The sequence below is a fragment of the Bactrocera tryoni genome, chromosome 1 (genome assembly GCF_016617805.1).
Source record: "Bactrocera tryoni isolate S06 chromosome 1, CSIRO_BtryS06_freeze2, whole genome shotgun sequence".
Taxonomy (NCBI): Eukaryota; Metazoa; Arthropoda; class Insecta; order Diptera; family Tephritidae; genus Bactrocera; species Bactrocera tryoni.
This window is the reverse complement of record NC_052499.1, coordinates 37,912,390-37,926,721: the sequence shown is the minus strand read 5'-3', so window position 1 is coordinate 37,926,721 and position 14,332 is coordinate 37,912,390. Positions and strand designations below refer to the sequence as shown.

Sequence of the window (14,332 nt, the reverse complement as noted above, 5' to 3'; positions counted from 1 at the left end):
ATGTCAAAAGTCAAACTAATGTCCAATGTTATCCATTCTGTTCCATTACTTTCACATATCATAAAATAAAGTTCTACAATTTTCTTTACCCATTTATGACTTCCTCAATCAATTTAAATATTTTGTTGTCACATTTACTAATCACGGAGAGTTTAAAAACCCGAAATCTGTATTTCTATTAAAACTTCTTGAATTATTAAGTTCTTTTTCGGTTTAATTAATTATAGAAATATTAATATCAGCGTTGCATTGTACTTTTCACTACTTTACTTATTTGTTAATTAGATTCGAATCGGAATATCTGCTATAAACATTTAATTAAAAATGTAAATATACATATTCGCTTATATATTAGATCATTTAAAAGATCTCCATTAAAATCGCATATAATTTCAACAGGTTTTTCACTTATTGCCTACAATGTGGACCGTAGCGTGTAATAAAATTAGAATACATACAATAAATTAGCATTACAACAGCAAAAAAGTGTTCGAAACAATCACGTCAACAATAACTCAACTGGTTCTTCTCACATCACCGTTGAATAAAAAACATTTGCTGAATTTCGAGTGGGTGTAACATTAGTTGGAATTATTGGCCTGAAGCAGAAAGAACTCTCAAATACAAATTCATCAGTACTGAAATAAAATGTGCAAAATTTGTTTGCATTTCGTGTGTGTACAATTTCTGTTATTAAATTTTTATGTCATAAATGTTGTGAGTATAATGAACTTGATCTAATTTTTTTAGTTTGTGAATTCATGTTTAAAGAAAATGCAATCATCGTTTGTTTTCGTAGCGTGGTCTGTGTTTGGCGACGGAACCACCGACTTGTCTAACGAATGTGAGTTTTGTTTTGTGGTTTAATTGAATAGAAACTATAATGAACTAATTGTTTTATGTAACTTTAAGTTGGAAGAGGAGGATGCCAAAGAAATTCTGGATTATGTGTTGAGCAAATATGAAGAGGTTGGCATGAAAATCACCGGTGAGCCATTGGCGTAAGTAGAAACCAACATTGTAACAAATGCACATGATTCGATACCAAAAGTATAACGTCGCCCAAAAGCTAAATTCGAAATAAATTTTTCTATTGACTACGATTCACTTCATCATATTAAACCTACAGACAAAACCTTAAGCGTCTGCTTTGAGGTATAACCAATATACAAAATTTGATTTAATATGAGTAGATTTCATTTCATATAATTTTTTCCTTCCCAATAAACTTGTGAAAATTATGACACTTGATTTTGCATATACGATATAAAATATACTATATATACATATAATACTAGTGGATCTGGCCACGCGTTGCTGTGTTATACAGTTTATACTATTATTCATATAATAAACTATTCAATACATTAAAAACTTTATTTACGATTAAAGGCGACCGTATTTGTCGGTATAGGAATCCAAGGGATTGTACTTGAGGTTTAATTTTGAATATGTTCATACAAATAAGTTTCATTTATGGCTACTTTCTCAATGTCTGGTTACAAGCCTTTCTGTCCAGTTAATAGAATTGTCCGCTTAATAGAGCGTCCATGTAATAGAGCTTTCACTATATTTTTATTTATGAATGGTTTTTGCTATCCTATCTTCTAAGTTGTTTCGAACTGGACACACTGTGCTCAATTTTATTAAAATTGGGTAAATAGTTTAGGAGTCAACGTGACACGTAATATTTATATATATAAAGATATAGTATATATGTATATGCATTGAAATATGTAAATCCTCCTATTTCGATTTTCCTTTGCATAAGTGAGTATGTTTTACGAGTTTATGAATGAGGTGTTGAAAGTAACAAAGTGTACAGCAATCAAATTATATTTACATGTAATCAGAGTTGAAAATAATTTAATGCAAAAAAATAATTGGATTAACATTGGAATCGATTTTTCTAAGTGCTATGATGAGTGGAAAATTCATTGGCATAAGTGTATTGTAGCGGGAGGGGATTTCTTTGAAGGAGATGAAATGGAAAAAATTCACCTTTCAATTTGATATATATATATATATACATATACATATATTCATATATTATATATGTGCATGGAAGTTATGGTACCTCACATAACATCACCAATCATATGAAGTAAAGTCAATCAGCTTCATTCCAGTACCATTTCGGATGTAACCGCTGAAAAATAACGTGACAGCTTGAACCGACGCATGCGTGATCCGTCAAAAAACAGCTATCAAAAAAGTATCTCTACTTGGATCACCCGTTATTTAGTTTTTCATTTATCGCACTTTTAGTAGTTTTTAACAGTACCGTTATACTATGAGAAGTGGACGGAAATCGCGATAAAGCGTTTTTAACTCACAGAAAAATCAACCACGCCTATCTCCTTTCTTTTCCCAACCTCTTATAATGTTTGTAATTTTATGTTTCCTTTCCGATGGGCTTGAATCTGCTATGCATTTTTTTGTTTGTGGTTTTTATAAATTTTTTCCTGTAACAACCAGTACGAAATGTTTTCAAGAAGTTGTAAAATTGACCTTTACTCATTTAACTATATTTGCGGCGAATTTATTAAAATGAGAGATGAAACGTTTGCTTTTAGGTAAAAGTTTAAAGATTTACGAGATATATTAATTTTAATGCAAGCTAACTGTTAAAAGTCAGAACACCAAATGAGCTCCATTTGTGACATTTAATTTAATTGATGAGTTTATTGCCTCTTGTTATACTCTTGCAACATGTTGCAATAGAAGTTCTGTTCACCTAATGGTTGCATGTAGTATCACCCGAAACCAATCGAGATAGATATAGGGTTATATATATTATATATAAATGATCAGGATGACGAACGAGTTGAAATTCAAGGGACTGTCTGTCTGTCCGTCCGTGCAAGTTGTAACTAGAGCAGAATTGAGATCTCTTGATGAACATGGTATGCGCGTTTCTTGGAAAAAAAAAACTAAAGACTCGTAAATGGGCGTAATCGGACCACTGCCACGCCCATAAAACCCCATTAACCGGAAACGTACAAAGTACTATAATTAAGCACCAAATTAAGATAAAGAACTGTAAGTTGGCACATGGGATCGCAGGGCAGGGGCACCTGTATGCAAACAACTAAAAAACAGTGGGCGTGGTCCCGCCCTCTAATAAGTTTAATATACATATGTATCTCCACTAAAGCTAAAACCAGCTAATTTACCCTGCTCAAATATTATAAGAACTCCTAAAGTCAGTGTGAAAATTGATGAAATCAGATTATAACCGCGCTGACTTCCCATATAACGGTACTTTAAAAAACTACTGAAACCTGATAAGTTTATAACAAAATGTGCTACAGGCTTCCGAAATAAAGGGGCCGACGTCAAAATTGGACTATGGGGGTGGCACCGCCTACTTTTAGGTCAAATCGTTTACCGCCCGATCAATTTAAACCAAATTTCTTGCGTGACATCTCCCTTTACACCCTTATGTTATGGTGTAAAAATTGGTGAAATTAGACTATAGCCACGCCTACTTTTCATACAACACACATTTAAACTCCATTTGAAAGTTTCACTTTCCTATGAAGTTCTTCGACCGAGTTTACATCACATTTCAGGGTGTTTTTAATATAACTTTAGCTGACACGAAGTAAAATATAGTACTATAATTAAGTCTACGTTAATGGCCTTTAATATAAATCAAGAGATATTACATTTGAATAATGGTCGTGCAAATCTCTCGCAAAAAATTATAAAAGCAACAAAAAACATACATTATGTAGAACGCGTTTTAGTTAAAGTATAGTATACTTTTTAACACTTTTTCTGGAATTGAAAGTTTCCATTTCGTAATTATGAACACATTTCCGCATTCTGAAGCCGATTTCATTTTAAGCCTCTTAAGCCTGGAAGAAACAACAAAAGTGCAAACAAATATGACGAGGTTATATTGTAGAGGCCCTTAGCCTTCACTGAATACATCATTTTTGCCTCAATTGAACTCTTGAAGTTACTTGTGTGATATTTATTATCTTTGCAGGGTTCGTGGTAAGCGCATATCATCCGGAGGCACTGAAGAATTTCACATTGTCTTCCACTACGTGGACAATACTCCTGGTGATGTGATACAAAATTGTGTTTTCATTGTTGTGCATAATCCAAATGCTTGCGAGACTATAAGTACGGTGTGTAATACATTTTTACCCGTAACTCCTCGACCACTCCTAAAGCTCGAAGACTTAACCGTTTGCGAGGATGGCGAGGAGCAAACAAGATCACACGAAGAAACCGGAGATGAGAAAACGGCATAAAAACGACACAGACAGAGTAACAAAAAAACTACTTACTCACCACTTTGTATGTTAGAAAATAAGTTTGCAGTTATTATTAAAGCAGTATTATGAATATATTAAAAGCAGGTTATTCAAATATTATTCTACTCTATTTATTAATGCCAAATTTTTTAAGAGTTATAAATACATTAAAGTATTGAATTGTGAAATTTAAACATTGTCTATTGCCTTTTTGAACTAGTATTAGATATTATAACAAATTCAGTAGGTCAGATGTTTCTATGTGAGAAAGAAACTTACAATTACTTACTTACTTTCAATGATTTAGATGTAGTAAAATAGTGAATTTAGCGATTTATAAAGTTTTCACTTAAGCCGGTGTTTTTTCTGAAATTGTTTGAACTTGCCACCTCTTTTCATATTTAGGTGTCTTTGACTTCATCCGTTCCAATATAAAATAAGCTGCCGATAGCTGATTACTATGGCTGTAAAATTGCCTCCAATATATACTTAGACAGTAAAACTAAAGAAAATCGAATATCTATCAATTATTGCCAGATTACAGGTAAGAAAAGGAGATCAGAATATCCCGTGGTTGCGAAGATCTTGGAATACTACGAGGGCGAAAATGGTTAGCTAAAACCTGAGAAGAATGCTAGCACACTGGATTGATCTAGGAAAATGCTGAGCAGTGGTGATGACGACAATGGTATCGACCGACGCCCAATCTGCAGTCAGACGGTAGGGATTATATGCGGGGGAACCTCCCTCGGTAAGAAGTCACATGCAAAAGCGGCAGCTCCGTTCAGCTAAAAAGCTAAACTTGTCGGTGCTACAGAACTTGGTGTGTTTGACTGAAATAGGGCAGACCGAGTACCATGCACAACGAATTAGGTTTGGCCTGTATTGATACTAGTCACCTCAACAAATTTGTGATATGCACGTATTTGAAAATGAGTACCATAAATACGAGATATACTATATAATTGAACTAAAAAATGTCTACTATAAATGTTCTATACCGATATCTCTATATGTTTTCTTAGCCGCTAGATTACTTATGAATTTAGGTAAAGCTTTTGAAATGGCTTCAATAGAAGATACAAACTTTACTGGTCTAATCGCCTTTTCGCACAGGAGTTAAATGATAATTTCACCTGCCTTTGTTCGATTGACTCGCTAATCTAGAACTATTTACGATACAAATTAAAAATCTTATTTTATTACATTAGCTCGTAATCGAATTGAAATCGAGTTGAAACTGGAGTGCAGGTCTTCGAGTTATTGTTCATACTGTAAATTTGGCCGTGTTTTAACTCTGGCGGTTGTTGTCCATGCTGTGAATTTGGTTGTGTGCTTTGATAAGATAGCAATCAGCTGATGAATTTTAAGCATTAGAAAAAATACAAAATAAAGAACACAAAACAATATAACAGCTGTTCGTTGATCGAGTACCCGGCTGTCCGAAAGGCAAATACTGGTTTCTCACTAGTAATCAAAAAGTACTGAATTAATTTGGCTGTGCGAAAAGGCTATAATGACGAGCAGAAAATTTCACACACCCTTTGAATTTTAAAGAACTTTTATCATTAGCATCAACCACTAGCTTTTGTCGCATACTCTGTTGAGCTTTTTATTCTGAAAATAAAAACGGGTTTGACTTAGGTTCATTGTGAACGTCAGTGGATGGGTGAAATACAGACTAAGAAAAGCTCGCTCCTACACTCCCACTTATGTGTACATACATTGGCAAATAGTGAGCAGTAAACGTGTTTTGGGCGCACATGCTGATGACCTTCCCCCATATTTAACTAGTAATAATGGAGCTCGTAAACAAATCGCCGCACAAGCAAACAAACAAACAATTGGATGTGCGTTCTCATATACATACATATGTGTGTACGTAACTTATCTACGCACGTAGGAATGTGTTTGTCATCTCTCATGAGAGCAGTTCACGCTTGCTCTTAATTGGAGCGACTTCGTTTGCAAACAATTGTTGTTACTCATTTCTTGTTGGAATTGTTACAGTTGTAGTTGTTATCAAAAGATATCCAAGTAATTTTTTGTTATTGGAAGCGATTGGACATAGGACAGCAAGTACTTAAGAGTCAGAGAGAATGTTTACATAATACTAACATCATTTGGTATTTTTTAGAAAGCAATATGTACATACATATGTACATATGTATGTGTGTAAAAAAAGTGGGATGTTCGTGGGATTTCTGAAGTCTAACAGTAACTAGTAGAGTTTGTTAAATATGAGCAGTTTAAGTAGAATTAAATATTAGTAAAAATCATGAAACCGAGAATTTCAAATTTAATTTTTTTAACCACATATTTTTTAAATTTTATAATGATTGCACCAAATTTATGTTCCAAATATTATTAATTTTTGAAAGTTTCAAAAAATCATTTAAAAAGCTTCAAGAGTTCGTACATACATATGTACATACATCTGTTACCAATTTGGTAAATTAAGGTTTATATTTCGTACGACCCTCAAACGATAAGATTGAGAGCTACTTAATGATTTCAAGAAAATTAAACTCCACTTCGCTAATAAAGTCTATGTTGTAAGCTTTTCGTAAACTCCATATATCAATTTGCAAAGATCAAAGCCGGCTAACTACCTTCAGGTGTTGGTAAAACTTTATATTAAGGGAGTAAGGAAGGCCTAAGTTCGAGTGTAACCGAAAATTTTATACTATTACAACTAGCAATGATCAAAACTAGGCAAATACCTTGAGTTGTATAAGGGTTATTAGATGTATGGGGTCCAGATTAAAAACCGATAAACCGTTATTTGGAAAATACACTCTCTCAATTATATTGAAATAACTCACATGTTTGCCATATGTACGGTACAAAATCCATCGGTACTTCGAAAACCTTTTTAATAGATTGACCAACATTTCTATAAAAAGTTCGCAATTGGCCCTTTTATCCACATATTCGGTATCTGGGGGATTGAATAATTTTTGCCCGATTTGGACAATTTTTAGCCAAAAGGTGGCAGACTTAAGAGGCACTATTTCGCACTATTCGCACAAAGTTTTATCTCGATGAATACTGGAAAGTTCCATATCACCTTTTTTCTATAGAAACCGTACTTTTGCCTGAAATGGAGATAAACCGTTTTAAGCCTTTAAAAGTTCAAGCGTGTCTCTCCCCTCCCTCTCCCGTCCACGGATCGAAAATAAACGTAAATTATATTTTTTTTTTATTTTTATTGTTTAACATTTCTTTTTCAGTAAGTTTGACCGTACCCGCTTCCTCTTCCGTCCACAGATCGTACGTAAATTACATTTCTTTCAGTTTTGTTGTTTTAAAATTCTCTTTCAATAAGTTTGACAGTAATATGTATGTTTTTTTTTTTTTTGCTTTTCAAACCTCCACCCTGGTCTATTAATAAAGTTAAAAAGAAAGAGATTTAATTCACTTTTCCTTACTCCCAGTATGTATTATTAAAGTTAAGTTTTTTGGAAGCTATATAGCGGATTATCCCTTACAGATACCCATAAGTATACTTTTAGAATTTTAATTAAAATCTTTGTTTTCGGAGTAAAATCAAGTTAATTTTGTGGCATTCTAAATCTATTTTTACGACACATAATTTTAATTAAAATGCGCCACTGCCGTAAAATCAGCTGATTTCACGAAGAACATTCATCAATGTTTGGAATACAGTTGTGAGAATGTGCATGTGTATGCCGGCACATGTATCTCTCTGAGTACGAGTCTGAACAGTAAGTAAAGGGGTGTTAATTGAGTTGTTGATAGTAACCAGGTTGCCAGAGCTTTCGCAATTAGCATTTATAATTTATTTTTCGAATATTTGAAGTATAATAATTTGTTAAAATAAAAACTGATCCAGTATTATACCAAATAAATAGCTACCTATATCTTTATTTTTTGCTTACGTTATAATATCTTTGATTTGGATCAAAAAACTCTTTCCTAATATTCACGAATAAGCTCGAATCCGTTAAATTGCCGTAGTAGCTAATAACGCTCTTGCATATTACTGTTGTCAAAGCCAGTAATCCCATAGATTCCCCAAGCGATGCAATGGCAATGCCACAAACGCGCACCCCTGGTATGCATAGCTCTACGAGCCCACAGCATTGTAAGAGAGCAAGGCAATACAAGTGTTTGAGCGCCTTAAAGCGTACATATTAATATGTATTAGGGCGCACGCATAATTCTAACTCACGGTGGAGCTCACGAGCGCCTATTGAGCACAAAAAGTATAAAAAAGTCGCTGAAAAAGAAGGTAAGGCTGAAACAACACAAACACAAGCAGAACGTAATGGCCGTGAGCGAGCAAGTTCAGTGTAAAAGTTGCCGTCGCCTGAAAATGTTGTGCACCGGAAATTGAGCAGCGGATGTGGAATGGCCGCCGGTGAACATTTTACAGAGAAAATCTTTGCATAATCAAAATATAGAAGTTAACTAAAACCCAATAGAGAAGTGTTTGCTTAAATATAATAAAAGTGCAGAATGAGTGCTAATGATTAGTGCATTACTGTCTAATTTGTGAATAAAATAATTTGTAAATAATTTGGGTTGAAAACTTTTTTGCAGAATCTGTGCTGCAGCGATGTATATTTTTTTCTCGCTGCACACAACATATGAAAAGTGAGCAAAAAGCTAATGAGAATGCTTTGTGTATAAACGACAGACTTACGCACTGTGTAAGTGGATGACCGATTACCAGACTTAATAGTAGCTTGTTGGCTGACAGATAGACCGACAGACAAACCGCACACAGACAGACGGACTACTGCTCTGGTGAATTGAGTGAGTGTTCGTCGCACTGGCTGGCTGACTGCGAGAGTAAATGAGCAAAACAAAAAGAGCAGGGCAACAACAAAAGGCGAAAAACACATTGCACGCGTTATCAGCGCAAAGTGAAACAAAATTAAAAATGTAAAACAAAACGAAAACAAGTAATAATACTATTAAGCATAACAAGTGCAGCGCTTGTCAACAGCCCCTACTCACACCCCCCCACATGTACGTTTGTTTGTGTGTATGTGTGTGTGTCCATAAGCCAATGTTGACAGCATAAAGCTAAATAAATAAATAAATGAAGAAGTGTAAACGCTAACGTGTCGAAACAGGAGCAAGTGCTTTAAACAAAACAAATGAAATCGGTGCGAAAATAAACAGTGGATTCTTTTGCTGCAGAGCATAAACGGAACATACAAAAAAGTGAGCACAACAAAAACTAATCGCACAAGCTTTAGCAATTTAAAAATGTTTTAGAAAGTCCACTTACAAATTCGGTCTAAGTCTCCTTTAATTTTGTGTTAGAACTTTTAGAAGTATAAAAAACTAATATTTCTTAATGATTGGATGATGTGTAATGTAAAAGGTAATTTCCATATGAATAAGTGTAATCAGATAAAATCTCATCAAATTCTTCAGCCGATATCTTTATTAAAATAATGCATTTTTAAGGTAAAGTTTAAAGAAGTTTGGTTGTATGGAAGATTTGTTATTTCAGTAAAGAGACAATTGTATTGGTTTAAAAAGATGTGAAAAAGATTAAGGCCAATTTTGGTGTCTACTTAAGTTAGATGTTTGCTATATGATAAATTTTAGAATAGCATCCCCCGATTTCGGGGATAAATGGGTATCAATGGAAAGGTGGTTCTCCAGATCACGAATATATATATATGTATATATATATATATATAGTTGCCGCTGACTTATAGTTTTAAGATATTTGCATTAAAAAATTCACTACTTTTAACTTAATAATTCGTATATTGTGAATGAGTTTTTCACTGTCACTTATTAACACTTCACTATAACCTTTCTGTATATTAATTTTGTTTTATATATTATATATATATAAATATATAAAGCTTTAATTGAATAATTTTGTTTTAGTTAAATTCTGTGCATTTGCACAATAACAGAAGGGTTGCATACTAGAAAATAAATGGTATTGCCTTATATGCCTATTTGTCAACGAAAGAGCAATAAGGAAAAACTTTATACCCCAAATACATAAATGGAAAACGCAAAAATCTATTGCAATTTTTTATACCGTTAAGGGCATAACTCCCTTTCTAACACTTCATTTTCTTTAACGGGAATAATTCTAGCAACAATTGTACTGTTAATTTTCAAACTAAGTACTGTTTCTTTTTTTGTTTCGCTTTTACTTTTAAATTTGGCGAAGCAAATAAGCAAGTGTTCGGTCAGTGATTTTAAATTTTTTTCATTTCAATTAATTTGTTTTTTTTTTATTAAAAATAAAAAAATAATAAAATGTGTGCAAATCGATCAGGTATGTTATCAAATATTTCTAAATTTTTAATTAAATATTCTCTGTAGATTTCGATGAACCCTTCCACCAGCCGCGGTGTACGTAGAAAAACAACGAATGTTCTCACCATTGCAGAACTTAAGAATATGTGGAACATCACTAGAGTTGTGGAAACGTTTAGCACAAGGGAGAAGTGCATTGCATTTGGGGAAGAAAAGGGCTTAATTTTAAGCTGAAAATTGTGTCGTACACTTAAAACGTTCATGATCCCAACTCTAGCGGGGAACAATACGGCGGGCTCGTTTAGATGCCGTAAAGGTAATTGCCGTTCGCTGGCTGCTATATCAAGGGCTAAAGGTACCTGGTTCGAGAATGCGAAAATGCCATTGCCACAAATATTTTACCTTATGTTCGCTTACGCTTCGCATTGGTGCCAAACGGAAGTGTAGTTTCAAAGCAATTTTATCAATAGCTACCATTTGTGATTGATATAGTTATTGTCGGGAAGGCGTTGTCTTGTTCCAAATAGAAAAATTGTCCAGACAGACGAAAGCACATTTGGAAAACGGAAGTATAACAAAGGTAATAACACTTACATATATATACATATAAAAACTTTTACGTACTCACTTATTTTCTCATATTTCAGGTAGAAGAGTTGAAGGACACTGACTACTGGGTATGGTAGAAGATGGGAGCGAGGACTTAAGGTTGGAAGTGTGTCCCGAGAAATACCATATAATTGCCTGGCCATGAGCACTGAAAGGTCAATCACAGTGATCCCGAAAATCCCTTTGTCGCCACAGACGGGACACACACGCACACTGGGGTAAAACTATCCAAAAAAACGTGAAGATCCATTTGTCAAGCTTTTACAAGCAACAAAGCATACGTATAAACCTTGAATTTGTTTTTGTTTTTATTTAATTACAAAATATTTTTTATATAAACAATTTTTCAGGTATTTTTGGGGTATAAAGTTATTCCTTATTTTCTTTCGTTGAAAAATAAGCACATATGGCAATACCATTTATTTGCTAGTATGCAACCCTGTTGTAATTGTGAAAATGCACAGAATTTAACAGAAATAAAATTATTCAATTAAAGCTTTATTGCTAAAAAATATAAACAAAATAATATACAGAAACGTTAGAGTGAAGTGTTAATAAATGAAAAGTGCATAACATAAGTGAAAAACCTATTCACAATATACAAATTATTAAGTAAAAAGTAGTGAATTTTTTAATGCAAATACCTTAAAAACTATAAGTCAGCGGCAACTATACATATATATGTATATATATTTTCGTGATCTGGAGAACGTCAACTTTCCATTGATACCCACTGTATCTCCGAAATCGGGGGATGCTATTCTTAATCCCAGCTCTAATGAGGGCTATCTACAATTTAAATATTAATCACGCAAGACTAATAAGCTATAATCTGGTAAGTTTTAAGAAGAGCTTTTAAGTTTAACAATATATCTTCTATACATATACAAGTATATATGTATGTGTATTGGAGCGGTCGATTTTTTTTCCTCAAAATCAAGCATGTGTAAAATGTTCTATGGATAATTCTATACAACTTTGCCAATTACTTTAAATTATTATACGAAATTTTTCTATAAATTAATGAAAACACTTTCAGCTTTAAAGTTATCCTCTATAGTTTAGACTATATTTCTCCATGCCTCCAGGTCGCTGTGGAAAAACTGAACACCATTTGCCAGCATTTGCATTATTGCGATCGCTCTTTTTTACAATTTCTTATTTTGAGGTCTGAGGAATGTGGGAGCTACTCCATTACATGCACTTTATTCGTTTGGAACCATGATTTGAAGACCTTTGTCGTGTGCTTCGGGTCGGTGTCCTGTTGGAAGATCCACTTAAGTGGCATTTCCCATTCAGCATGTGGTAATATTATTGATTTCTAATGTCTGTGGAGTCGTACCGAACCATGGTACTATTAATACAATAAAGCGGCACCAAACCAGAACAGAAAAGTATCACCAGACCATTACATAGCCACTATGTTTGACTGTTTTTGGACATTATGAATTTTTAAGACGTTTTTATCGTTGGATGTGTGTTACGTTCGTACACATGTAATCATTTCCTATCAAATTATATTTGGACTCATCACTGAAAAGAACAATTTTTCACCTGCTTCGCAGCCATTCTATATAATTTTTAACGAACTGCAATCGTCTTAGTCGGTTGCGTCTGTTATTCAGCGGTTACTTCGCTGGTCGGTAACAGCGTAAATCAGCGTCATTCAGGTGACGACCGACCGTTCTTGAGCAGATTGGTAATCCAAGCTCATTTACCAATTGCGTAGAGCTTTTAAATGGAAACTTTTTTACTTCTCGCCCAATTGTGCTGCCCGTTTTTTATCAGTTTTTTTTTTGGTCGGCCTCCACGATGCAATAATGCGAGAGTTTTGTTCCTAATATAGTTCGAAATTATTCGTGAGAATGAAAACTTATATCTCTTTTTGAGCGATTCGAAGAAAAAATGGCATTGTAGGAGAAAATATACCGATATTGTATATACATACCGATTTTAATAATCGAAATTCTGAAATTCCATTAGTAAAATAACATGAAGGTGAATGCTGGCACCATGAAAAGATGGTGTAATTGCTAGTACTTATATAAAACAAAAAGTTTGATATAAACTCTCTTTCAGAAATATTTTTAGAAGGCAATTTCGAAATCAATTATTTTTTAGCTGCCCTGTGGACGCTCTTCTCAGATCATATCATCGGCATTTTAGTTGGAACCTTAAACATGATACAAGAATTTTGAGTCGACGAGACCACTTTTGCTCAGTTATTTCAGTTGCCGCGCTTCGAAGGAATAATTGTATTTTTGATAACATATGTATATTAAGCACGTGTTTTTGCACAATTTGGTTTCCATCTTGTAATAAATAAATTAGTTTTCCATTATTACAAACAAAGAGAGTGAGAGACTTGGATTTTAGAACTTCATTCAATAATATTTAAACCTGGAGCTGAAAGCAATCCTTTGAAAACAGAACTTTTTGAGTTGAGTCAAAACATATTATCTCTCCGATTTGAATTGGTAAAATGGAGTAAGTTTTCGATTTCTGTGGCGAGGTTAACCCATTCTTTCGTTGTTACTTGTATCTTTGCTGTAAGATTTCGTAACAACGCGTTTGCCATCTGAAGCGGAGGGAATTTGTATCACAACTTTTTTATGGCTATGTACTCCCACGTTCAAAATGTTTCTTGCAATTTTAGTTCTTGCAGAACAACAAATAACTACAAAAAAACATACCTGCACAAATGTCGAGGGAAATGACAATAAAATCGTAAACTCCTAAATTTCGTCGCAACTCGGCTGATGTAATTAACTTTCAAAAGATTTCGTAACACTTCCCACTCCCTCGCACGTACTCCCTTATCACCTGGCATTACTATTATTTTGCTTCTTTATTTTGTAACAATAAAATACCCGGGCTCCATTGCTCCATTAACGTTATCCTGAGCACTTATGTCCTTGCTACTTAGCATTTTAAAGCGCAAATTTCATGATTTCTCTTTCTCATCGCTTTCTTCGCTCGCCATCTTAACGTTACGGAACTTGGTTTCATGTTTCCGTTTTTCACCTTTTATGTTTTGCTGCTCACTTTTGTTTGTCTGATAGTTACAGTTTAGCATTTTGGTATGCCACCACTAGGAGAGCACAGAGTTATACGTAGCATCCGGTGTTCTATTTTTTTATACACAAAATGCTCCAAAGATTTCAAATTGTTGGGGAACCAAACTGAAA

General features: G+C 33.9%; 2 protein-coding genes across 2 annotated transcripts in view; both read left to right on the top strand.

The window, feature by feature from the left end:
- The first annotated feature begins 529 nt into the window (after positions 1-529).
- On the top strand, positions 530-4,388 carry LOC120766870. Its single transcript, XM_040092601.1, has 4 exons — positions 530-717; positions 800-844; positions 913-1,001; positions 3,998-4,388. The coding sequence occupies exons 1-4, from the start codon at positions 649-651 to the stop codon at positions 4,266-4,268; spliced, it is 474 nt and encodes a 157-aa protein (XP_039948535.1). The 5' UTR covers positions 530-648; the 3' UTR covers positions 4,269-4,388.
- Positions 4,389-8,610: 4,222 nt separating this feature from the next.
- The window catches only part of LOC120768318 (cGMP-specific 3',5'-cyclic phosphodiesterase), a 96,865-nt gene continuing 91,143 nt past the window's right edge, over positions 8,611-14,332 (top strand). The window contains exon 1 of the mRNA XM_040094961.1: positions 8,611-9,630. The gene's annotated coding sequence lies outside the window, so the exon portion shown is untranslated. The remainder of the gene's footprint in view (positions 9,631-14,332) is intronic.

What these genes read in the sequence shown, in the direction of transcription:
- LOC120766870 (XM_040092601.1), top strand. Translation starts at nt 649, where the DNA reads ATGTGCAAAATTTGTTTGCATTTCGTGTGTGTACAATTTCTGTTATTA. An exon ending in CACCGACTTGTCTAACGAAT is followed by an intron (nt 845 to 912) that starts GTGAGTTTTGTT and finishes TGTAACTTTAAG; the next exon opens with TTGGAAGAGGAGGATGCCAA. An exon ending in ATCACCGGTGAGCCATTGGC is followed by an intron (nt 1,002 to 3,997) that starts GTAAGTAGAAAC and finishes TTATCTTTGCAG; the next exon opens with GGTTCGTGGTAAGCGCATAT.